This window comes from Columba livia, chromosome 13 (assembly GCF_036013475.1).
Source record: "Columba livia isolate bColLiv1 breed racing homer chromosome 13, bColLiv1.pat.W.v2, whole genome shotgun sequence".
Classification (NCBI taxonomy): Eukaryota; Metazoa; Chordata; class Aves; order Columbiformes; family Columbidae; genus Columba; species Columba livia.
This window is the reverse complement of record NC_088614.1, coordinates 20658340-20682687: the sequence shown is the minus strand read 5'-3', so window position 1 is coordinate 20682687 and position 24348 is coordinate 20658340. Positions and strand designations below refer to the sequence as shown.

The window sequence follows — 24348 nt, the reverse complement described above, 5'->3', positions numbered from 1 at the left end:
AGCACAGAAATCCTGGGATGTAGAAAAGAATAATCAGTAAACCTGCATTTAAATAACAGTTGACTTCAAAGAATGTCTCTTAAACTGGAGGAGTGTTTTTGAAAATTACGTGAATTTGCTTTGAGTTTACTTAGCTTGTATTCATACCTTCCTTTCTCCTGTCAGTTCCTTGTAATTTCATTGACATATGTATCAACAGGATATTTAAAAACATAGTATAACAATGACATGAGTAACATGCCAAACAGCTTGCAAAGAAACCTCGACAGGTTTGTGGTTTGCCAAAAGCAGCTTCCCTAGGTCAGGCTGGAGCTTTCAGTGAGCTCCGTGCGTTGTTCACCTGCTTTCCCAGAGCGCTGCGCACGCAGCGGGGCTGCCGGCGGCGCCAGCAGCAGTCCTGCCGCCTTCGCTGCTGCCCGCCGGGCTGCTTTGCCTTCGTGGAGCCGGCCAGCGTTCTCAATTAGCTTCAGGATAATAACTTCAGAGAGTCAATTTGGTCTCAGCTACAAAACAACTGCTTTAAATGCATAAGACAGTCTGAGATACAACGGAAAAACTACTCATTAGGAAAAATGGAATACAGAAGAAAAGCCACAAGACGGACTTTTTTCTTTTAGTATGAGGGGCTTTTGTGTTTGGAAGGATGAAGTGGCTTAGTCGTGCATGTACCAGCCTTATGGCTCTTCAGCATTTCCCACCCAAACAGGCCAGTACTCCTGCTAAGCAGAACGAGTGTGTAACCAGCTGGCGGTACCTGCCTTCAGTGTCCTCTGGGAGATCAGGGAGCTTGGCCCGAGCCCCTGGTTTGTCAGCACTTCCTATGAAATGCATCAGTGGTACTTAGCAGCTCCTCGGTCGTTTTGGCTGTAGGGCTCAGCACTGAAGGAACGCGGCTTCATATTGCAAGCTGCCTTTTGGTGCGGAAAGTTTGATATTTATTTCCATAGACACATAGTTTCTGCAGTTTCAACTTCTGCTTCCCGTGCTGTACTGTAGAGCTTCTGCTCTCTTGATTTACCATCTTAACACCTGTCACATTCATACAACAAATGCAGAATAAAAGTTGAAGTTCTCTTTTGTGAATTCCCTTGGCTAGATGTAATCCAAAGGCTTCATTTCCTCGGTTTGGCTGGTGCGTTTACTGCACATAGCAATAATTATTTGAGATAAAAATCTACTGTACTTTGACTCCTGTTGATAGTGAAGCTCATTACACCCCCATTATAATTATTACCCTCTTTATGTATACCTCGTTAAACACTTCAAAAGCAGGCATCCAGGGGATGCTGTTTTAAGAAACTATTTAAGTGATCAGGATGAATTATGTAAGATACTAACAGTATGTTCCCTCCACATCACCTCAAATCTTACAAAATTTGGGATGCATAATAATCAGAATTCTATAAATAATGTTATTCTAACAGCGCTCTGATACTTTCCCAGTATGCATTTGCTTCTCTAATGCACATTTACCTACTAAAGGCAATATATGAGTACAAGCCATGGCCAACAAACAAATGGCATCTCTACCTGCAATACTCGAGTAGATGTCTGTCCTGCAGACTGTAGCGTAGGAAGAGGATGGTGGCAGAGGTGGAAATGCAGCTAATAGCTAATAAAGAGCATTTTGCCCTTTAAAAAAAATGACTGTTGCTCTTTGATTGCTGAAGCTGGACTATTCATAACACGGACTCGCAGATGTTGGTACGTGACGACTTCAGATTTGGAGTGAGGATGAGATAACCCAATACCAAGGAGATTAAAAGTACCAGAAATGTAGCCTTCCACGACTTCCATCTTTATTTATTTATTAATTTTACAGCCATTGTGTTACATGCAGGAGATAATGCAGACTTACACGGGAATACAAATTTGGTTTCAGTGCTGAAGAGCCTCAGTTCCAAGATCACAGCGTTCAACACAGGAAGGCCTGCCTTTCTAGTAGAGAACTGAAGTTTTTGGGAATGTGTTTCCGCTCTCCAAAATGACCCTTAAAAGTGGAATTCTCCAGTGAATGACAGTGCCAGCTGAGTTTATTTAGTGGCAGGACAAGATGAGATTGGTTTGGGAGATGCAGCAGAAGTCTTTCCAGCTTTAGGCATGACTGTTAACGCCGGTTCTGCTGTGCCAGTGCTGTACTTGGTGCTCCTGTGGCACTGATCGTGTGCACAGCTAATGTGCATGTCTAAGGATGCTCTTTGAAAACAATGGACTGCACGTTTGAAAAGGTTGAGTAGTTTTGTTGCATATATCAGAACAATTTAATCTTAAAAAACAATCTTGAGCTTCGATTCTTGTACATTTATCAGAGAGGCTGATATGGTAACGGGTATTTATGTGTCGAGTTTTGAATGATGCTGATTCCTATATGATTGTCCAGCATACAGTCAGATCTCCCGTGAAAACTTACTGAAGTCACAAATGCTCTGTTTTTCCAATATTCCATATGTAGAAAGTGAATAAATAGACTTTCATTTTCTTTATAGGGATAGATGTGTTTAAATTCAGTTGAGTTGTATTTTAATTTCTTTTGTAAAGTATTTTGAGAATCGTAGGTGAAGGTTTTTATGGAAGAACAGGTTTTTATGGGCAGGGATTTACTGTAGGCTAAGATAACTTGTCTTTGCCAGCTGTTAAGAACAACTTCAACTGTATAAAAATACCCACTCTGGGGAACATGGATTACTTTCGAATTCTGTCTGTTGAGCCACCCTGGACTGACCCAAAGCCTGAAATGCTGCGCGAGAAAGTTGAGCCTTTCTCTGTGCGGGGGGCCGGTGCCCCTGCCCGCTGCCGGGCCGGGCTCGGAGGGCGAGCCATCAGCACGAAAGACGTTATCTCCGCTTCTGTCTGGTATTGTTCCATCTCACTGCGATTTGTTAAACAAGCCGTCCACAAAGATCAGAGTTATTTATCTATTATCGAATTACTCCAACTCCTGTAACAGACGAGGCTAAGGCACACTAAAAGGTGGTTTTGTAAATAGAGCCCGTTCCATTTCTATTGTATAAACAGAGCTTAGTGTCACCGCTTCACGCGTCTGCGTGCTGCAGTTGTCTCCCGCTGGAGTGCACCAAATAAGGGCTCAGACAGAGAGTGTTTAGCTTTCCTGTTACCGGGTGAGATCACCGAGTGGTCAGATGAGTTTTTTGGTCTCAGTCTTGCCCGATAGCAAAGCTTGTCTCAGAACTTAAAACTGCATGAAGGATTTGCTGTTATTTTCAGCCATTAGAGGACATGCTGTTGATTCCATTTCTTACCAGTTCCTAGGGCCGTAAATATGAATTGATAATTTGGAAATCTGTGGTTGTGTCTCCTGTGCAAGAAGAGACAGTTTTGCCAATTAGGAGTTTTTGTATGAACTCCCAAAGAACTTGATGCACTTGAATTTATGATTTAAAGTAATGTCCGTGATGATCATAACTGGCATTGCTTCTTGCATTGCTTAGTTTGCATAACCATTATATTTTTAGAGGCATTTGTGGCATTGGTCCTTCTAAAACACAACAGAAACTGTCAGTCTGCTCTGTTTCCACTGATGTAAAACTAATTGCTGACGGTTTCTGGGCTCCAGATTTTCAGCGGGGTGTCTGTGCCCTGCAGTGAAGCAGAGCTAAAAGCCCTGTTAACGCTGGCTCGTACCTGCCTGCCCCGCGCACGCTGGCGCAGTCCCATGCGGGCAGCGCGCAGGAGCTGCACTTCAGACCCGGGAGCTGTGTTGGTGGTGCTCTCTGGGCCGGGGCCAGGCCTGCTGGGGGCCGTCAGTGCCGCTGGTGCCGAGTGGTAGGGACAGACTTGTCCGGTCACTGGTGACACTGCAGTTCAGATGTGTGAGGAAACAATAAACCTCTTCTGGGCTTGAAAGATATCGTGTGTCCCTTCTGCATTTGTGATTCCAGGAGTTAGTTTTAAGCAAGTAATAGCTGTTGTGTCAGGGTGGATTCAAGGGTGCTTGCAGGAATATAAAAGCTGCTTGTGTTCTTCAGTGATTAATCCAGCTTCAATTTTCCATCCATTTTGAAAGAAAAAAGAGACAAAACCATCATGTTTTTCAATTAGTTATATTTGTTTAGATATATTTTTAAGGTGTGCTTCCATACATTAACATAATTGAATTTATATTTCAATAATAAGTTTAACATTTAATCCAATTTGATTTAGGTAGCAGAAGGTGTGTGGGTATGGATTTTGGCCTAGGAATACGATCTGGGACTACCAAATTGAGATTATTTGCTTTTGGAAATCAGAGTCTGTTGCCATGCCACACGTAACTGTGTAGCACAGACCAAGGTTTACAGGCTGATCATCAGAAAATCGTCAGCTCTGTGACAAAACCCCCCATGTGGGGTGAGTGGGCACACAGGACACCATGCCAGCACGAAGCTCCGCTTCTCTGCTCAAGTGGGTAAGCAGACCAGCTCCAGCCAATCTGTGGTCACACGAGCAGGATCACTACCGGCCATTCCTGTGGGCGGCTGAGGTGACACGAGCTGCCGTTGTCCCTGGTGGTCCCACTCCAGCCGGGCGGGCTCCGCTGAAGGGGCTGACTGCTCCCAGCACTGACGGACCTCGGTGCAGGTCCCTGAGCTGCCACGGCCGCGGTTGATAACGGCGCCGTCTCTGCTACACGTGCAGCGTTGGCAGAAATCAGGGAGTGACAGCACTGAGGTTCCAAAGGCTCTCTTTGAAAACGTGGCTCGAGTGCTCAGTACCTCTTTATTTTGAACAGAGGTTGCATCACCATAACTCTGCTCCTTATGAAATATGCCAAGCCTTGAGCAGGCTCTGCGAAATTGTGAGGGGGGCTGTGTGTGTTGGTTTTGTTTGGGCTTTTTTTGTGCAGACAGGTACTTAACTGCTGACATCCCTGGTATCCAGCGAGACCTGTGAACTCACACATTAAGCTGGACATCCTGTTTATAATGGCTTCTTGCCTGGTGGCAGCCTGTGGACATAAGAGACAAGCTGCAGAGTAGCTGGGCAATGTCTGATTACTTTCTTTAGAAGGAAAGAAGAACGGTTAGGGAGAAACCGGTAAATGAACATTGGCAAGTCTGCACAAACACTTTCCTGTTTCCCTTCTCCTTCTGACAAACCCTTAGTTTGAATGGATGCTGCTTTTTCATCAGCATCACTAATACACCTCATTCAACTTCTCATATCATAATGGATCCACATTTTTCGTAAGGTTTTACTAAGATTTTCATAAGGTGTAAATTGTTACTGACTTCAGTGGAGGTTAAGGCGAGCCAAGAAGTGCTGCTTAAATTCTCTTACCCTACATCTTGGGCTGCTTAATGGAATGAGTCGCATACAGGATGACGGGATTTCAGTTGAAACATCAGGCTGAAAGTGACCACAAGGGAACAAGGACGCATCTCCGTTAGAGCGACTGACACCTCGAGATGGCGACAGCTCTGTAGTCACTGTTCTGTGACCAGGCACGGAGAACAGCTCACGTGGATTCTGCCTTTTGGAGTAGGGTTTGTCGGAAGGGTAGTTAGTTGTTGGACTAGGCTCTAATTAAAAGCATGTATATGAATAACCAGGGGAAAGAGACTGAACTAAGAGGGAGAATGTGGGAGAAGAACCAGATGAAACCATGGGGGAAAGCAGAGATGAAGTTCTGCTCTGGCTGATAAGGAGCAGCCAGAGCCTGCGCAGGAATTTTAGATATGTTTGGCTGTGACTTTGGCTGAAGATCAAGCAATTGTCATGATTCAAGGAAAACTAGTTCTAATGAATTTAGATGAAGTACAATGTGAAGTTACTCATAGAATAACGCTCCAAACCAGTTCCTTCAGCAGTCTTATTCTGTTTTTAAAAATAGCTCTTCTCGCAGTGATTTACATACGTTTTAAAAATACAGTTGAGCTGTTAATAGCAAATTTGAAGAAATCCGAGTTGCCTGAATTTGTTTAGTTTTCTAAGAAAAAGCAAGTTAAAACTTTTCTGACTGTTTCCAGACTATCCACATAACCTTATTATTGCCATGTTTGTTGTTTTTCTTCTGTATCTCTATTATTTGTTGACTTGTACTGTCCTTTATTTAGTTCGCAAGCTCCGTTGGAGCCAGGAACATCTCTTTTGATCTCCGATGTCTCTAGCATACTTCTGGGCATAATTATGATCATAAAAATCTTCGGAGCCTTTCCACCTGATGTGTTCTTATCACTAAAGTTGAGATGTTCTATACTGGCACAATAAAAAAAAATTAAATAAAGTCTTTTTTTAGCCTTCAAACACTTAGAAGATAATAAAAACAACTAAATAAGACTGCAGTTTATGTCTTTGTAGCATACAAAAATATCTGTTTCATTGCAATATCTTAAATTCTCCCTTAATCTCTCAAAGCCCTATGAATAAAGCATTGGATTACCAAGTAATACCTTTCATCACAAGGAATTAGGCGCTTCAGCCTCAGGCCCCGTCTGAGCCGTTTTGCGAGGAGCGGTGTGGCTGGCGTCAGGCCGGGCGAGCCGCCGTCCGCGCCGAGCCCCCCTCGCCCCTCCGTGGCTCTCGGCATTCCCTCTGCTTGCGTGGCTTTGGGGCACTAACGCGTGTGGCTTGGGAGCCAAGAGCAGGGCTTTGGCAAATTGTGTGATTTCCTTCATCTATCAGATCAATACATTAGAATAATAGTTTACTTGATGTGCCAATCTTTATCTGTCATATGCAGAAATTTAAAGGACATCCAGCTCATGATTCCTTGCTCCCTTTTCTCCAGCTATCGTGTTTTAGAACTACTGTGGTACAAGGGGTTTTGTACTTCTGTATCATTGGCTGTGAGAATTCTATTAGAATCGATAGAATACATAGGATAGGATGTGCCCCTGTACTGCAGTCCCTGTTGCCCCCGCTTCAGCTGGCGAGCAGTGAGGAGTGCAGCTGGCACGTGGGCAAAAACTGACCAGCGGATCCTTGATTTTCAAAGGTCCTCTCTGTGTTGAAGAAGTGTAGAAGTCACCAGGGTGCCCTTGACCCCTCGTCACTGGGTCCCTAGTGTTTACAAAGAATTACATTCTTGCTAAATGTTGTTAAAACAGACCTCAGGCTGAACCAGTTTGCTTTATGACACTTGCTGGGTAATCCTACCCCATGAAAGGATTTCTGATTGCATTCATTTTTCTTCCCTTTTTACTAATACACATGGCACTGTGTTGTATCTACAGCAAGCATGAATTCTTTGGATTTAGCGTGTCCACAAAATCTGGATAATTGCTTTTGTGAAGCCGGTTAGTTGAGCGCTTTGTGGTTTGCCTGAGGGCCGTGTCTCAGCCCGTTGATGCTGCAGTCCGTCGCAGACCCGCCCTGAGTTACGGGGGGCTGGTTTCCTCCTTAGCCACGATGGAGCAGGCGCTGCCGGCTCTGCGTACAACATCTGCGCTGGATGTCGTGTTTCCCTGGCAGCTGTTAACACACTGTCATCATACACTTGAGAAAATACTTATCTGTACAAGACCTAATTAGACAAATCATTATGTCTCCATTGTGGTTCTGCATTTTTTCTGGTGTGTTATTTTAAAATAGTGCAAGTCAAATTGACCTTGTAGTTGGCAACACGGCTGCAGCTTTCACCAGGCTTTTACAAGGCAGTTGAAGCATTCGGTAGAAGAGAATAGGTTCTTTACAGTTTTTTCTCATCTAATGGTAATTACATAATTTGCCAGGTTTTAAGTTTTTTCTACCTGAGAGGTAAATGCTACAGTTTCTTTTGAGCATTCGTGCTATGGGTCCTAAAAATCATTCAGGAAAACAAATCTGCTAGGCTTCCCCCCATTATCAACATCCTAAAATGCCTTTGGCAATGAGTAAATGCCAAGCATTTGTTATTTGGCACTTGACTAGTCACTCATTTATTTAAACTCAAACATGTTGCATAAGATTGTGAAGGTTATGCTAAGCTGATAATTAAAAATTAAAAAAACTCCACAACCCTCCCTTGACCCAACCGTTCAGTTTCCATCTGAACTGCACCGGGAGGGCAACACGGGACTGGCTGTTCCATGGGACACGGTTGGGCCCGCGCTCAGAGCTGCGGTGACACAGCTCCCTTCCCTTCCCTTCCCTTCCCTTCCCTTCCCTTCCCTTCCCTTCCCTTCCCTTCCCTTCCCTTCCCTTCCCTTCCCTTCCCTTCCCTTCCCTTCCCTTCCCTTCCCTTCCCTTCCCTTCCCTTCCCTTCCCTTCCCTTCCCTTCCCCCTTTCTTTTACTTTATCAGCTTTTGGTGATCTTTGCCTGATATCAGCACATGCATATTCATTAAACAGTGTTTGCTGTCTTTGAGAATCTACATAAGACCTCTCAGATGCAGTTTTATGACAATTAAATGGTCAAGGTATTGATTTAATTTGTGGCAATACCAGTCCCTTGTTGGAATTGCCTTGGATTCACAGTCTTTAATAGAGAATCAAAAATCCTAAATTAAATGGAAAAAAAGGGAAATAATTTAGACTGCGAGGCAAAATCTGCTTTCAAATTTTAATAACTGTTATGTATGTTTTGTGTCTTTTGTTTTTGCAGGTTTCCTTTTTGCCTCCGGAGCGTTTCGTTATGGCAGCCTCCTGTGAACAATGACACCCTTTGACAAGTATAGATGCCAAAAAGCCAGACGAAAACAGTGGCCTTGTTTCATTTGTACTCCAACACAGTGAAATGGTGCTCTTAACGCTTTGTTATTGACTCTCACTGGAAAAACACCAAGCTCTGACTGGACCTTTTCTCCTCAGCGCTCTCCCAGTGTTCCTATGGCTGCTTGACACAGTGACATCATGTAGTAGCCCTGAGGTGTTGTCATAAGTAAGTTGCAATGGTTTTATACACCTCCCCATTTCCCAACAGCTTTCTGTCAGTTCTGCATTCTTTCTCCTGGGGCCTGATTTTCCCATGTTACTGGTTAGCAGATAGGCTTGTGGCCTCTTTCGTTCCCACCACCTATGAAAAACGTCAGCGAGCAGATGATCCATGCTATTTTCATGCGCTCTGCATCATCATCACCACTCCCATCTACCTGGCACTGTTGGTGGCCTCTCTTCCTTTCGCTCTGATCGGCTTCTTGCTGTGGTCCCCTCTGCAGTCAGCCAGAAGGCCATACATCTACTCCAGGCTCGAAGACAAGAGCCATGCCAACGGAGCCACGCTGCTCACCGAATGGAAGGCCGCAGGCAACGGGAAAAGCTTCTGCTTTGGCAGCGCCAATGTCTGCCTGCTGCCGGATTCTCTGGCGAGATTTAATAATGTTTTCAATACACAGGCTAGGGCTAAAGAGATTGGACGGAGAATCCGAAATGGGGCAAGCAGACCGCAAATCAAAATATATATAGATTCTCCTACCAACACATCCATCAGTGCAGCGAGTTTTAGCAGCTTGGTCTCCCCCCAGGGTGGAGATAGCACTAATCGTACTGTTAATGCTGGCATCAAGAGGACAACGTCCATGGAATACAAAGGAGACAATTCTGGCTCAAACAACGGTGAGGATAGTAGAGAAGATAAAGGTGGAGCTGGAGAGCCAAATGAGGGAGAAGAAAACTCTTGCATTGTCCGCATAAATGGAGAGGATAATGGCCACATGTCAGACACAGAAACAGGTACCATCAATGGCCAGGCTCACGCCAGTGGCCCAGCAGAGGCCTCGCTGGAAGGCGACACAGAGATCTCAAAACCGCCTAATGACAAACAGAAGGACGGAGATTCTGGGAGCTTAGACAGCTATTCTGCCTCACGAGAGTCCTTAGTTAAAGTTCGCGTGGGAGATGGTACGGTGGACCAAAGCACTGTCAACAACAAGCTCCTCTACAAAGCTTCGATCATGAAGAAGACTTCAGTGCGGAAAAAGAAACACACAGATGAGACCTTTGACCATGAGATCTCTGCTTTCTTCCCTGCCAACCTGGACTTTCTGTGCTTGCAGGAAGTGTTTGACAAAAGAGCTGCGGAGAAATTGAAAGAGCAGCTTCATCACTATTTTGAATACATTGTCTATGATGTTGGGGTCTACAGTTGCCATGGCTGCTGTAGCTTCAAGTTTGTGAACAGTGGTCTACTTTTTGCCAGCCGCTATCCTGTTATGGATGCTGCCTATCACTGTTACCCCAATGGAAGAGGAACGGACTCCTTGGCTTCCAAGGGAGCCTTGTTTCTCAAGGTAAGAGCCTTTTTGAAGCCATAAATCTTGACTCTGTGTATGTGACAGGTTAGAAAGTTGTTATTTTGTCTCAGCCATTCAAAGAGGCAATGTTCACATCCGCACTAGCTGACGTAACCTAGATACAGGTTTTTGTGGCCTAGATACTGCGTTAAAGTGATGGATGTGCATGAAATAATGAGGGACTTCTAGAGGCACAACTTGAATATAATTTCAAGTGTCAAAATTTGAAGTAGGTTCATGTAATTTTAGCTTCTTTTTTACATAAATATCTTCAATAAAATGCACAAATTCTAAGCTTCATAACACAAGTATAATACAATGGGCATTACTCTTGGAAACCAGCTTGCACATGTTGTGTGTTTATGTGGGAAACAGAAGACAATCACAAGTCTAAATGGCAGTAGAATAAAACCGAAAGAATTGCAGTGAAATATGTGGCTATCCCTCTCTCGGTTGCAAAAGAATTGTTAAGGAGAGATATGAAGAAGAGTGAACAACAACATAAAAATGCCTGCGACACTGGGGAGCACAGAGGGGTTTTACTGGCACAGTTTACTTATATTAACTGATTGGAGTGAGAACAGGAAGCCCAAGGTTTTACTTCTGTACATCGTGCGAAGCAGAAATACAAGTCTGCATGCAATTATTTGTTTTGCCAAGGCTTAATTCTTGGGCGATCTGGTTGTGCTCTTCATAAACTGGGAAGTGGGGTCTCCTAATTGGTGATTAATCAAATACCAGAACTTTGTGCAGAGATCCAAACCTGTAGACCCAAACCTGGACAGAAACCCAAATCTCCTAGAGTATTGAATTTCAGATTTGGTGGGTTTTGTCACGGTTCAGAATGGGTTTCACTAACTAAAACCCGAACTTTTTCTTAGTGCAAGCAAAACACATCAGGTGCTCAAATTAGTGCAAATGTTCATGAGTCCTCAACAAAATCCGTTAGTAAGCATGAAGTTTATTGATTGCTAATTAGGATCAGTGTGGGGTTTTGTATCCTCTTTCGTAATTTGTAAACAAAGCAAAGCCCTTTGTTATTGTGTTTTGCATAAAAGAAACAAATATTAGAATCTGCAGCCTGATAATAATTCAGAATTTCCTATACATTGGACATAAACAAAAGCCTATCCATATCTGGAGAAAGGTTTCCAAAACTTTGGTCTGAGATTTCTGTCCTGTACTCTTACGTGTTCATAACCAGCTGAAGTTGTTCTTGTCATCATGAAGTGCTGCACGCAAAAAATGCACATCCATGTTGTACAGCGTAAATATTGCCAGGGCCACATATGCATGCGTTAGGATTAAGAGCTTAAAGCCGGTCTGGCTGCGCGGCCGCTGCTGAGTCACTGCCGGGCCCGCTGCAGCGCCCCGTTTCTCTTGCAGAAAATTCCATGGGAACGAGGAACTTAATTACAAATTGGAGTTGTTAAGTAATGTTACAGTTGAGCAGGGAATAGGGACCAATTATTATGAAGATACGAAGACAACAGCATTCTTTGAATATGGCAGAATTCTGGCCCAGCTAAAAGACCCCTTTTCCCCACAGAGCGGTGTGGGTTGGAAGGAGCCTTCGAAGGTCATCGAGCCCTGTCTGTGTCGTTCTGACATACTGGACTTCGCACCTGAAATAGTTTTCATTCTGAGTTGTCTGTCCTGATAGGAAATGACTTTCTGTCTGAATTGTACGTTAAGTGTTCACTGGTCATTTACTTTGACAAAAAAAAGTATGAATGATCTATTTAATTTTAGCTTTGAAGCAAAGTAGGTTTGAAGATTTTTTTCTTGATACAGTGTTTAATGAGCAACCGAGCGTGTGTGGACTCTGGAGACAAAAGGTGCAGGAAGTGTAAGCCTGGCTCGTTCAGAGGTGAGACCCGGTGCACGGACTCCGGAAGCCCGGAGGGGCGAGTGTGCCGGCAGGAGCTCAGGGCGCGGGGCCAGAACGCTGCCATCCAGAATGGGCAGCCCGTGGAACGCAGAATCATTTAGGTTGGAAAAGACCCTTAGGATCATAGAATCATAGCATTATTTTGGTTGTGATAAGTCCTCAAGATCGGTGAGTCCAACTGTAAGCAGCTTATAGCACTGCTTTTACATACTTGTGTTACTGGCTCTTACAATGTTTTGCATGTGTATAATGCAGCCCAACCCTACATTAGAGTTTATCTCAGTGTGGTCTCAGAAGGTAGTCAGAGAGCCCAGCAGAACACGAGCCTCCCAGCTCTTTGTGTTCAGCGGTGCCGCGGAGTCACGCGTCTGTGTCCTGTGCACGCTCTGTGGCTTGTGTCTGCTCCTGTGGAAAGCACAGTGCTCTCACTGCTGAGGCAGAAAAGGCATCACGCTTTGGTTCTGAACTACCCTCAGGAAGGCCGTTCCCCTTGCATGGTCTCCATCGCTGAGGAAAGGAGCAATTGCTCTCTGCTTTTGAAGTTGTGAGAACTGAGTGAGGGGAGAAGACTTGCATATTTTGAAAATATGGATAAAATCACTTCATCAGGAGGATGAAGCCTTTATTCAAATCTTTCTGAATCTTAAGAAAGACCCAACATCCAAATTCAGAAGAATGTTCGGAGAAACGAACTGGTTCTCGTTTAATCAGTATGGTTTGTCTCTGTATTACCAATATATCTGCTAAGGACGTAAGCCAAAGGTCTCAGAAGTAATCATTTAATAAAAGTTGAATTATTTTAAACAAAAAGGCAAAACTGTTTTAGGGGAGTTGTGTTACAGAACAGATCCTGACTGCCGGGGTACAAGCATTTCACACGTTTTCCCTTTTGGAACAGGTTCTTTTTCCCGTGAGGAAGAAGTGATTTCCCATTGCCCCTCTTCCCTGCCTTGCCTTCAGCATCTAGATTGAAAAGTTCAGGTGGAGATTTGGAAGGATTTGAGAGATTTGCTTAGTCATACAGAATTATTTGACCTGAGACACTTACATAGCTCAAGGGTTATTATTAGTAGCTATAATAACAATCACCTCTTACGTACCGCTTTGCATTCCCATGTCTCAGAGTGCATAATAAAGAAAGGTCAATATCTGCTTAATAGAAGGAGAAATTAAAGCACAGGAAGGTAAAGTGATTCACTGTGACTTAACACCTGTGGTGTCACAACCATGGAGAGGAGTTGGAAGTAAATTACAGAAGCTTTTAACACCGTTTCATGCCACTGACTTGATGCTTTCCAACAGCGACCTGGAGACCCGTGCGCCGGAGCCTGCGGGCCTTGGCCCGTTCTCTGCCCCGAAAGATGCTGCTGCTAGCGTTTTCCTGACACATCACAGGCGGCTTTTCTGTCTGTGTAGGCTGGTGCTTTCCAGGCCAGGATGAAGCACGAGGATGACATAGTTGTGAGTAGCTATTGTGTAAAGCCCGTTTTCTGTGTAACTGGAGGACTCATTTACAGTCAGCACCTTGATCTCTTCAAACTCCAGCAGTGTTCCGTGTCCAATCCGAGGGTCTCATTGGGGTGTAAGAGGGACGTAGTCACAGGAAAAATGTCATGTAAGTAGGGGGGAAATGTCACTTGCATCTAAGTAACAGTTTCGTGTCTGAAGTGTTAATCCACTCTTCCTAGTTGCTGCCAAAGACTCGGAGGAGAAGTTAGCAAATATATATATCAGCCAATTCATTTTCGTACTTTGACAGTCTGGACCCTTGGGAGACTCTGCCGTGACTCTCTGTTCTAGCATAGCATTTCACATGAATTTAAAATGCCTAAGAAAAGAACCCCCGAGTTTGCTTTGTAGATGTTATAACTCCAGTTGTCTCTTGCTGCTGTGCTGCAGAGAGAAGTGAGACTGAGCTGCTGGCCTGTGCTGCCGCTCCACCCGAAAACCCAGCTCCTGCGTCTGTACAGAGCACGGTGCACATTGCAGGGCTCTCGGGTACTCCGCTCCTGTTGGTTTGTCACCTCTGTGCTTTTGATTGACGGTGGGTTTGATTAATTTAAAGGGAGTTTTAAAATACATACCCCTTTCAGAAACTGGATGATGACTTTGCAGTCAAATCAAATTTAAAAGGTATCAATGAGTGCTGAGCAGAAATTGTGTAATGCATCACTTGTTCGCAATTGACAGGAGGTTTCCAAATGTCAGCATTCATCTGTAGATAGGGAGATGAGTACGTGGCCTTACTGACGCTGTCTTTCAGGGATGCTGGGTAAGTTTTGGATAGGAGTGTAATATAACTAGAAAAGATCCTTAACTTGACCTGATGAATTACTGGAGAGCTTGTCCGCAGTTTTCCTGATGTGTTAATCTAATAAAAACTGTCCCTTCTGCTGACAAATTTTGCCTCTCTCTTAACCGTAAATGGTGAGAGCTGTAAGTGTAAGGTGGGTCCAGGGCACACGAGAGGTGCAGGCGCATCCTCAGGGCTGGAGGGGAAGGGAAGGCGCGTCCTGCTCAGAGGCTGCTGGCTGAGCAGAGCTCCGGCGTGCAGGTACGCTGCACGCAGAACGCTGTTCTTCCTGCCGTTCTGGGTAGGAAATTATCCTGCTTCTTGGCATCCGCCACGAGAGAGAGTTTTAGCAAAAATAAGAATTCTTGCTTGAAACACAGTATGTGAACACAGAGCAAAACTGCAGCCTGATGTGAGCAGTTTGAACAGCTAATAGTATTCTAACTAAATCAGAAGGAAAAACGTCTTGTGGTTTTTGCTAAATTTCTGAAATAACTTAGGTTTAATTAATATTAATTCCTAAGCTTATTAACAGATTTACTTTTCAAATTCTCTGAAAATTACTGCTGTTCCCAGGAAGTACAGTAATTGTGTGGAGAACATGTTATTATTCATTGCTTAAAGGAAACCTAGCAACCTTTGCTTTCTGTGCAGAGCTGAACTTGTTTTCCGAGGAGCTGGAACGGCGCTGACAGATGGCAGAAGGAGCAGCACTGACTGCAGAGCCGCTTTCAAGTGCAGTTTTTACTATTTGCTACGCCAAGGCTCTTGCTTTGTGTGGTAGTTTGTGTGGTAGTTAGGGTTCCCTGAGCTGACCTCGGTGGTTCTGCCGGTTGCTGTGACAGAGGCAGGCGCGTTTTGCTCGGGCAGTTCGAGCTGTCTTCACTGTCCAGCCCAGGTGGCGTGTGCTGCGGCTGAGAGCAGGGGGCAGGTTGTGCTGCGCAGCTGCAGGAAGCACGGGGCGAAGCTGTTTTACCCGAGGATTGCGCAGGAAAGGGGGACGGCTGCGTGCTGACCCCGGCACAACGTCCTCTGCAGATCTCAGTGGTTACATTTTCTTGTCCTTGACCTGTTGTCCTGTATCTGCAGTTATCCCAAGATGTATAAATGTCTAGTGCTGTTCATGCATTTGTTTAGAGAACTCTAAAGCTCTGCCATTTGAGTCAGGAGGGTAACCTAAACATCTTCCACATGTTGAGTTTCTGCTGGAAAGTGTTAATGCAGGAGTTGGACAGAGTCCAATAACTGCCGGAGACTTTTTTAAAAAGGCAAAAAGGACCCCACCATGGCACATCACCGTGTTCCTTCGCTTTGATATAATCAACGCTATTAATCGTGGTCTTTTTCTCCTTCATTAATGGGGACAAATGAAAACTGTTGTGTAGAATGAAATACAGGTTTGAGAGAATGTGAGCTGTGGGCTTCATCCTCTTCAGAAGAGGAAGAGCCCTTCATTTGTGGCACCAATTTACAGCCACATATAAGCTTAATGTAGCTTTGCCACATAACTAATTATCTGAGTTCACGGAACAGTAATGGTAGGTGGGGAAAAACAGCATTCTGAAATAATCAAGAGCAACTGTGGCTTGAAAGAATTGCAGAGCACCAAGCGGGATTTTGAGCTGACCCCGTAACATTTTAAACTTCTTTAATTTATTTAATATGCTTAAATAATGTATTTAAAATAATAAATTAGTAATTTAACTAATGCATCTTCTTTAGAAGCTGCTACAGATCCCCAAAGGCAAAAGGCAGAGCTGCCAAAGTAGCTGGGAATTGACTGCAAGGGTGTTTATTTTCTCTCCTAGTAGTTGTCATAAATATTGGCCTCCGTCATGATTACACTCCAAATGACTCTGCTTGGCGATCTACATCAATACTGCTGCTCAAAACCGCCCTAAACTCAGAAGTCAAAAAGCAGGAGGAAATGTGGAATGTGGGAGATGAGTGGCTCTGCATGTCCTTCCATGCTGGCACTTTCCAAGGCAATTCTGATCTGTTAATGTCTTCAGCTCTTGCTTGGCAGCTCTTCCGCCGTTCCGTAGATGAGCCCCGTGCTGCTCCCTCGGGGGCCCTGCCCAGCGAGTGCACCCCGGGGGGCGACCCCAGGGGCATCTGTTGTGCTCCCCCACTGTGGCACAGCCGCAGTCCGCCATTTCAGTATAGATCTGCGCACACAGGGACACGCCGTGATAAAGATTTATTTGTGATTAATAGAAAAGACTGTGATCTACCCAGACATTGGTTACGAGTACGAGACATCGTCAGGCACTCCAGTGAGGCTGCAGTGCGTCCCTCGGCTGGTTTCGCTGTGCCTGTTCTCAAAATGAGCCGGATGGACAGAGCGATGAAGAGGCCAGTGCTGTGTACAAGGGCTGCTCAGCCAGGGCTGCAAATGGACTTACATGAGCTCCTGCATTAATCACCTTGATATTTCTTCCTTCCGTTGCAGGTGCAAGTGGGAAGTACACCTCAGGACCAAAGAATCGTGGGATACATTTCCTGCACTCACTTGCAAGCTATTGCAGGTACTGTCACAGTTCGCGTGTTTGTTTTCACCGTGCTGGGCCTGTGCTGGTATTCCTGTGCAAACGTACCGAGCGGTGCTCCGCCAGTGGTTCTGACAAAGTTCAGTGTGCGTTGCAAATGGCAGTGAAATAGCGAAGGAAGGAGGGTACACAAGTACATCCCCAAACCTTCACATTTTCATTCTCAGAGCAATTAAATATTACAGGACACAAACAAAATATGTCCCTAAAGAGCTTTCGTTCTCTTTGCTCCCTCTTAACCAAATACTGTTATTTTAGCCAACACGTTACTATCATCATTAGTCAACAGCACCTGTCAACCCATGCTGTGAATAGCAGCATATAAACTAAAATCTCTTTGTGCATTACTAGGGGATGATCAGAAGATAGAAGTTGGGAAGGTTTTTCCATCAGAAGTCAATGGCTGGAATAAGCCCAAATTCTCTGGGTTTTGACCAGCAAATTTCAAACATAAATAGCTAGCAAGTTAATAGACTCATTGGAAAATTCTCTTGGTCCAGTTTTTAAAAGCAGTTCCACCGTAACACTGACTGCAGCACGACACAGCATGACACAGCAGGCCGTCTGTCCTTTGTGTCATGAAGCAATATTGTCTAAGCTTGTTAGAGATAACTAAAATACCTTCCTATGTTTTGCATCAGAACTGTCAGTTCTATACTTAGAGTAGGTGTAGTAATAAAATAAAAGCCAAAGCTACAAACGTTTACTTTGTGTAAGATCAGAACTCAGTGTAGCCAGAGGGATGGATACCCTTAGTTTCAGTCGATGTGACCGCGATGCTCGTGCTCCCGAGAGCTGGAGCGCGGGACGCAGCGTCCTGGACTGCTGAAGGCAGCACGTGCGCTGCAGACCGAGGCCAGGCAGGCGTGTGTTGCAAACGGGAGAGCTCGGGACCCGTGCGCTGCGGCGCGTCGGGTTAACCCGGCCGGGCAGCTCGCGCTCCTCCTGCTCCGCCAGGGCGTCAGTTGCACAGAGAACGGCTCGGGAACAAAGCCACCGGTCCCCGAAGTACATTAGAGAGGATGGAGAGGTCTAAAGAAGATTCATGAATTTTTCAGCTCTATTTTAACAATGTAACATCCTTCTCTGGTTTTCTATTTTTAACTCTGGCATTATGGTAATGTACTGTGAGATCGCTCTGTGGAGCTCAGATGTGTTGCTGTTCTAGTTCAGGTTATAAACCTCCATTTCTAGTCCTGTTCCTTTTTACTCCCTAGTCATGCATTCCCAGTTAGTCTTTGATAACCACATTGTGAAATCCATGAAATATTGAAGAAGAAAAATGAGAAAGTAATGTTCTGTTTTCAAAGTCAGCCTAAAGCTTCTCCAAGGGTAAAACACAACCTTTCCTTTTCCTGCTTATGTTCTCGCTTGGTATTTTTAGGGTTATCTGGTTCAAACTACAGTCAAATAGAGGAGACAATGATTTAAGAGTCTAATTGTCCTTCGATGTATCATATTAGTTTATGTAATGGAAAACTAAAGTTCATAAGTTTGGCAGAGCTGCGCTTTCTGATATGTATCATCTGATTCATAACATTTCACATATTTAAAAAATTGTCCAAAAACCAGTTTGATGATGTAAAGATGTGGTATCTATAAAAACAAGCGCTGTTTAAAAGGTTAGCCATTTAAATCATCTTGTCACGCACGGCTGAGTGCAATTTGGCTTCCCTCCTAGGATACATAAACTTGGGCTTGACAGTCCCGATACTTACATGAGTATAAAATGAAGGGATCCAACTGCTTACGGTCACTGACAAACTGCTAATGCTTTTTTCAAGAGGTGTGCTGGCTCAACTCTCTGCTGAGCAATTACTGTGTTCAGACCTGACGTTCATGTTTTTCAATCAAACTTCAGAATTAGATGTGGCTTATCCTCTCAGTTCTCTACCTATTACTGAATGGTGCCATGAAGCAGCTCTTCGTTTCCATTGTGGAAATAGCTGCACTTCAGTGACAAATGAAGGGATCCTTTAATGAGATTTGAATGTAATTATTTTCCAAGGGGCTGTTAAGTTTACGTGGTTCTTTTATGTCTTTCAATTAGTCAGTGATTAGTGTTGTGGACAGGTTTTGCTGTCTAGAATCCACCCACCTCCTGAGTCTCTTGGAGTCTGGGACACCCCACCAAGCCAGCAACACAGGACAAGCCTCAAGCTCCTCCAGCCCGGGCTCAGATGACACAGCGCACTGAATGCCGCCTCATAACCTCCTTCGTGCCCTGCTCTGCATGTAGTGGGATCTAGCTGTCAGCAGTACAGGTCCTGCCAGCTCTTGCCTCTCTAGCACCAGTTGTGGTTTCCACAAGCCTACACACAGCTTAAGCAGAATTCGGCTCAGGACTGAGAGGGGTCCCTCCATGTCTGACGTTCTGCCTGTGCCGTCAGGAGTGACTTCAGTGCTAAGCATCCTTAGACACGACTCCGCGTACCTTTCTGAGGTGTCCGCCGCGGCCCTTGCGCCTTGGCTGTGCGAGCGCAGCTCTTGTAGGCTGTGCTGCGCTTGACCGGGGGCCTGGCCTAGCTGCAAAGTAACCCAGCAAAGTAAAAGGGGTTTTCGTCGGTGTGGGGGTTTTAGTTTGTTTTCCCAGCCTATCCTGGATGACGTATGTCACAAGTGTAGGGGTCTGCTCCACCTGTCACACAGGCAGGTGTGACACAGTCTGTCTCCTGGCTAAACTGAAGCCCTAGGTCGTGACTTGGAAACAATTTTGCCTTGTGACTAAGCTTTACATCTGACACTTTACAGGCTTTTTTTGCTCATCTTCCCGGCCAGTATATCCCATAGCGCTTCTCAGTGCTGAGAACTCTGGTTTTAAAAGCCTCCACCGGAGCGTTCAGTTTCCTCTGAGCAGGCCGGTCGGCTGTGCTGTTCCGCCACCACAGCGCTCCTCCCCACAGCTCCCTCTGGACCCAACAGGCTTCCTCCAGTACCTGCCTGCAGTGGTAACTAAAGCCAGGATTTCACTTAAACATTTCCAAAGTGAATGGAAAGGGCAACTTACTACACTAAATGAACAAAGGTGAAGAACGTATTTATGCTGGCTCACGTTTCCCACGCTTCCCTTTCACCCTTCTGCAAAATTCGAAGCTGAAGGGAACTGCAAAGAGTTCAGAAATGCTGACTGCAGGAACCAGTCACAACACAATTATTTGCATTTTCCAGGCCAGTTACTAAGGAAAAGACTGGAGAGCAATTAGCACAAACCTGTATTCTCCGGTTAATCACTAGTGGCAGTCATAGAGATCAGGGATTCTATCTGAACGTTTAATTAGAGCTGAAGGCTGGAGGAAGTTACACTGTTGGGAGTTACTGCCTAGTTCTCTTCTGTTAATATTTACTGATGCTGTTTCATTTCAGCAGCAGTTTCTGGAATGTCTGCTCCACTGATGGTTCTGCATTCCGGTTTGGCTTCTCCTCTGCTAGGTGCCTGATCAGTGCGGGTATCTTCAGCTCCAAAGCTATTGCAGCTGGTCAGCCTGACTCTCACTAGTAACTTCTGCACACGGATACAAGTGGTAGCTGCTGTGTAGCTGAAGTAAGCTGGATACCGTTAGTTTAATACTAATAGCAGAAAACTGTTATGTTCAAGCCACATTAAAGGATCCCTTTTATTGTCCCGGAGATGTAGCTCACTTCATTGCACACGCTCCATGGAGCGCGCTGAAGTGCAGTTACTTCTCTGACCCCTAGTGGGGATAATCAGGGGTGCCAGACTCGCTCAAGTCCTACTCTTTATTTTATAAACAATGAAAGTCATCTGGTTCTAGAGTTCCAAGGCTACTGTTTTTCTGTAGAGCCCTGAGATTACCCGGTGCACAGTGCTGCTACAGAGGCTCAGTGTGATTACTGAGGGAGATGTATGTCGCTCTGTAATTAAGGATGTTTTGAATAACAGCGACGCGTGTTACCGCACACCTTTCACAATATCCTCCTAAAATGGTTTTGCCTGTCTTTTGTTTTTCTCAAGCGCTTTCTGGCGTGGAGAAGCCCACACGTGTACGTCGCAGTGAGGCGCTGGCTGTGACAGGCTGCTGCCTGGCTCTGCGCCTGCGTGGCAATGGCTGCATTGTTCTCGCTCATCCTCGTGCAGCCGTGCTAGATGGATAATTCACAGAGAATGAAGAAAACCTGGGGCAGTTCAGGAATGTAACCGTCCATCTTAGACAGTTAAGCAGTTTATCTAATCAGGACTCTGTGGGGAGCAAGGCAGGTTATGGTATTCTTGTCAACAAGAATAAAGTTATAATAAAAGTTCTGAGGAAACAAAGGCAGGCCAAAGGAGAGTACTGGCCGGGAGACAACACAGCATAGAAAGCTTCAGATGCTGCAGAAGGAATTCGAGTGTTTCACCGGGAAGGAGAAAGGTGGAGCTGTTCAGCATCAGAAGGCGGCTCAGTGTGAAAATAGCTGATGGGGGGCTGCAGGGCAGGCCGAGGCGGATGCTCCTCAGTGCTGCCCCGTGACAGGATGAGGCAGGGAGCACAAACCGAAATGTAAGCAATTCCATTTAAACAAAGGAAAACACATGTTATCGCAAAGGGTGACTAAGCTCTGGAACAGGCTACCCAGAGGTTATGGAGTCTCCAGCCATGAGGATACGCAAAGCCTGACTGGACGGAGTCTTGAGCAGCCTGCTGGAGGTGACCCCGCCTGAGCAGGGGGCTGGACCAGATCACCTCCAGCAGTCCTTCTCGAGCTCATGCTTTCTGGGAATCTGATTTCATCTGTATCTATGGTTAGGCAGAATGCGTACGTTAGTCACGCACACCTTTTGTGGTTAGGGTCACCTGCTCCAGGCTGTATTTATTCCACATGACCTATTTCTTGTGCTCTTGTCTAGCTCAGTCTCCAGAGTAGGAGCAAGTTCTTGTGCTGTTGGAGCAAGGGGCTTTCCCAAGAATACATTGGTCTGGATTTGTGTCAGGCCGTGTGACTGGCTCTTATGTGAACTTGAGGTGCAAGTAACTAGAAACTGCAAGTTAGGGAATAGATCCAGGAAGCACTTGTACCTGCTTTTATGTGACAGCCCAGCTGGTAGGGATTTGTTGGGAATAATGCATGAGTGGCAGGAAAATATCAGATTATTTGCTGTTGCAATTTCTAGTATAAAAAGATGAGTCGGTGTCAGAATCTACGTAGAGCTTTCTCTCTCCCTGGTCAATATTAAGTTATTTAGGCTTGTATCAAACCGTGCTTGGCTGAACGTTTCTGATTGAGCTCGGTTTTGACACCCCCGAGCCTTTCCCGGGTTGGCGCCGGTGGGGAGGCGCAGCCGTGCTGCCCCGTGCGTCTGGGCGGGGCGGTTCCCTCGGTGGCAGCTGCACTCGCGATGGGCAATTAACAGGCTGTGAGGATGTAGACTTAAAGATTTGCTGTCTCCATAGTGGCCACTGAAAGCAGCTTTGGACATACATAACTGATGCTTCTAATTGTGTTTTATGCCTTTTTAATAGGTACCACAAAGTAGTAAATTGGGTTAAAATAAAATGGTAGTTAGAATAAGTCATTTTGGGTTTGCTGATTTTCCTTCTGATTGTGCATTTGAAAATAAATGTTTTATTTTGAAGAAAAGTAATATTTTTCTGACTTAACATTTCAAGTCTGAAACAAGCAAAATTATAACCGTTAACTGTAGGTACAGTGAAAACAAAAGGACAGGAAGGACAATATAGCTAACAGTTCTTTCTAGACCGTGTGCCCTCGTTCTCTCGAGCCTTTACTGGCTCTCCTAAAACAATTACAGCAATTAATTTTTTCTTAGACTTCCTGTCAGCTAATGTGCTTGAGATGAGGTGTGGTTAGCTGCTATCAGCAAAGAGCTGGTTTGTGTGTCAGATGGTTTCACAAACAAAAGAAATACTTGGAAAGCAATCAGTCTGAACCCTTTCCGACCCCTCCTACAAACCGGGCACATCCTCAGCACACGCCGCCCGCTGTCACTTCCCTGCAAGTGGGGACAACCATGGTTCTCCACTTCTGCAGTACCGCCTTCCTACACCTGTGGCTACACACACTTCTAAAGTTACTAGAAACTGCTTCCAGTTTAGGTGTTCTTACTTCAGCACAAAAGAACCCTCCCTTGGGTGCATTACGACAGTATGAGTTTAATGCATATTTCTGATGACCTTTGAAAGTGAAGATTTTCCTTTTTAAAAATTAGAAAGCAAAGCAAGATCAAGTGATTTATGCCAGAACACGCTGTCCGGTTTTGTCTGAAGCAGGATGTTAACTCTGAACTTCTGATTATCAATGTAGTGCATCCCATCCTCCTCCTTCTGTGGCTACAAACATCACCATTTTGGCTGGTTGTCGGCAGCACAGATGCCTTGTCTTCTTATTTCTTCGGATGTGCCTAATGTGATTCCAGAAGGAGCTATTTAAATCATCAAAAAGTGTGGTTCCTAATGAACCTGATAATGGGCTAATAAGCACTGGGTACAATATTAGCCATGCTGTTTTTCATCTGGCTAGAGCTTAGCAACTAATCTGTGGCTGAGTGACGTACTTCTCGTTTGTTTGTTTGTTACAGGAGACACTACTGTTCGATGTGAGCAACTGGATATGCTTCAAGATTGGCTGTCTGAATTCAGAAAATCTACCTCCTCCTCCAGCACAGCCAATCCCGAGGAGCTGGTGGCTTTCGACGTCATCTGTGGAGATCTCAACTTCGACAACTGCTCCTCCGGTAAGACAAGCTTTTCCTTCTCCTGGTGCCCACTGACTCCAAAAAGGAACAGGAAAGTTCTCGATTCCTGCGGGTTATCACAGTACACTAAGCTGTGACTGGCTTTCGCAAGGGAAGTCTGACTTGCTACAGATACTTCTAGAACAGGTACTAGTCTTGAGTTGAGCGCAGAAGAGTAGCTCACACCTGCGAGCTCTGCTGAGTTAATAACCATCATGTTTTTTAAGGCACAAAGGGCAATAAGCTGTGACTTGCAGCAGCAATAATGGCCAAGGGCTTAGCTTTACTTGAATTAGGTGGACACCTATTGTTCTAGAATTTTACTTACCAATGAAAGACATGTATGTTACAGGATTTTTGTGGAGATAAAGTAGTAAATTCCTGCAGTTAAAAATAATTTGGTAGTGCATACACACGGACATAGGGGATTAATGCTGCAGAGAGAACTAACCATTCCTGGATCGGTCTTGGAAACAATTAACTCATGTTGTATACTTCTGGTTTCTTTTTTCTTTTTTTCTTTTTTCTTTTTTTTTTTAATTAATATTGGGATGCTGGGAGCTACTAGAAAAAGAGCTCCACAAAACCATAATGAATGGTGTTGAGTTCATAGAGATGGTAGCCTTTCCAAACAGAACCATGATGAGCTGTTACCAGTTAAAGTGCCAACCGAGAGCGCAGCGCACGGCGTGTGCATCCTCTCTGCTCGGGGAGCAGCACAGCTCCTGCTGCCTTGGCCTCTGCTGCTTGGCAGCTGGCGGACGGCCAGCGGTGCC

The 24348-nt window shown here is 45.0% G+C and overlaps 1 protein-coding gene across 2 annotated transcripts in view; it reads left to right on the top strand.

The window, feature by feature from the left end:
* Positions 1 to 24348, top strand: part of SMPD3 (sphingomyelin phosphodiesterase 3) — a 98764-nt gene that overhangs the window by 59097 nt on the left and 15319 nt on the right. For both annotated transcript variants that reach the window (XM_065028508.1, XM_005507113.4), the window contains exons 2-4: positions 8522 to 10145; positions 16785 to 16860; positions 23417 to 23572. In XM_065028508.1, the coding sequence (XP_064884580.1) occupies positions 8808 to 10145; positions 16785 to 16860; positions 23417 to 23572 (1570 nt within the window). In that variant the 5' untranslated portion in view covers positions 8522 to 8807. The remainder of the gene's footprint in view (positions 1 to 8521; positions 10146 to 16784; positions 16861 to 23416; positions 23573 to 24348) is intronic.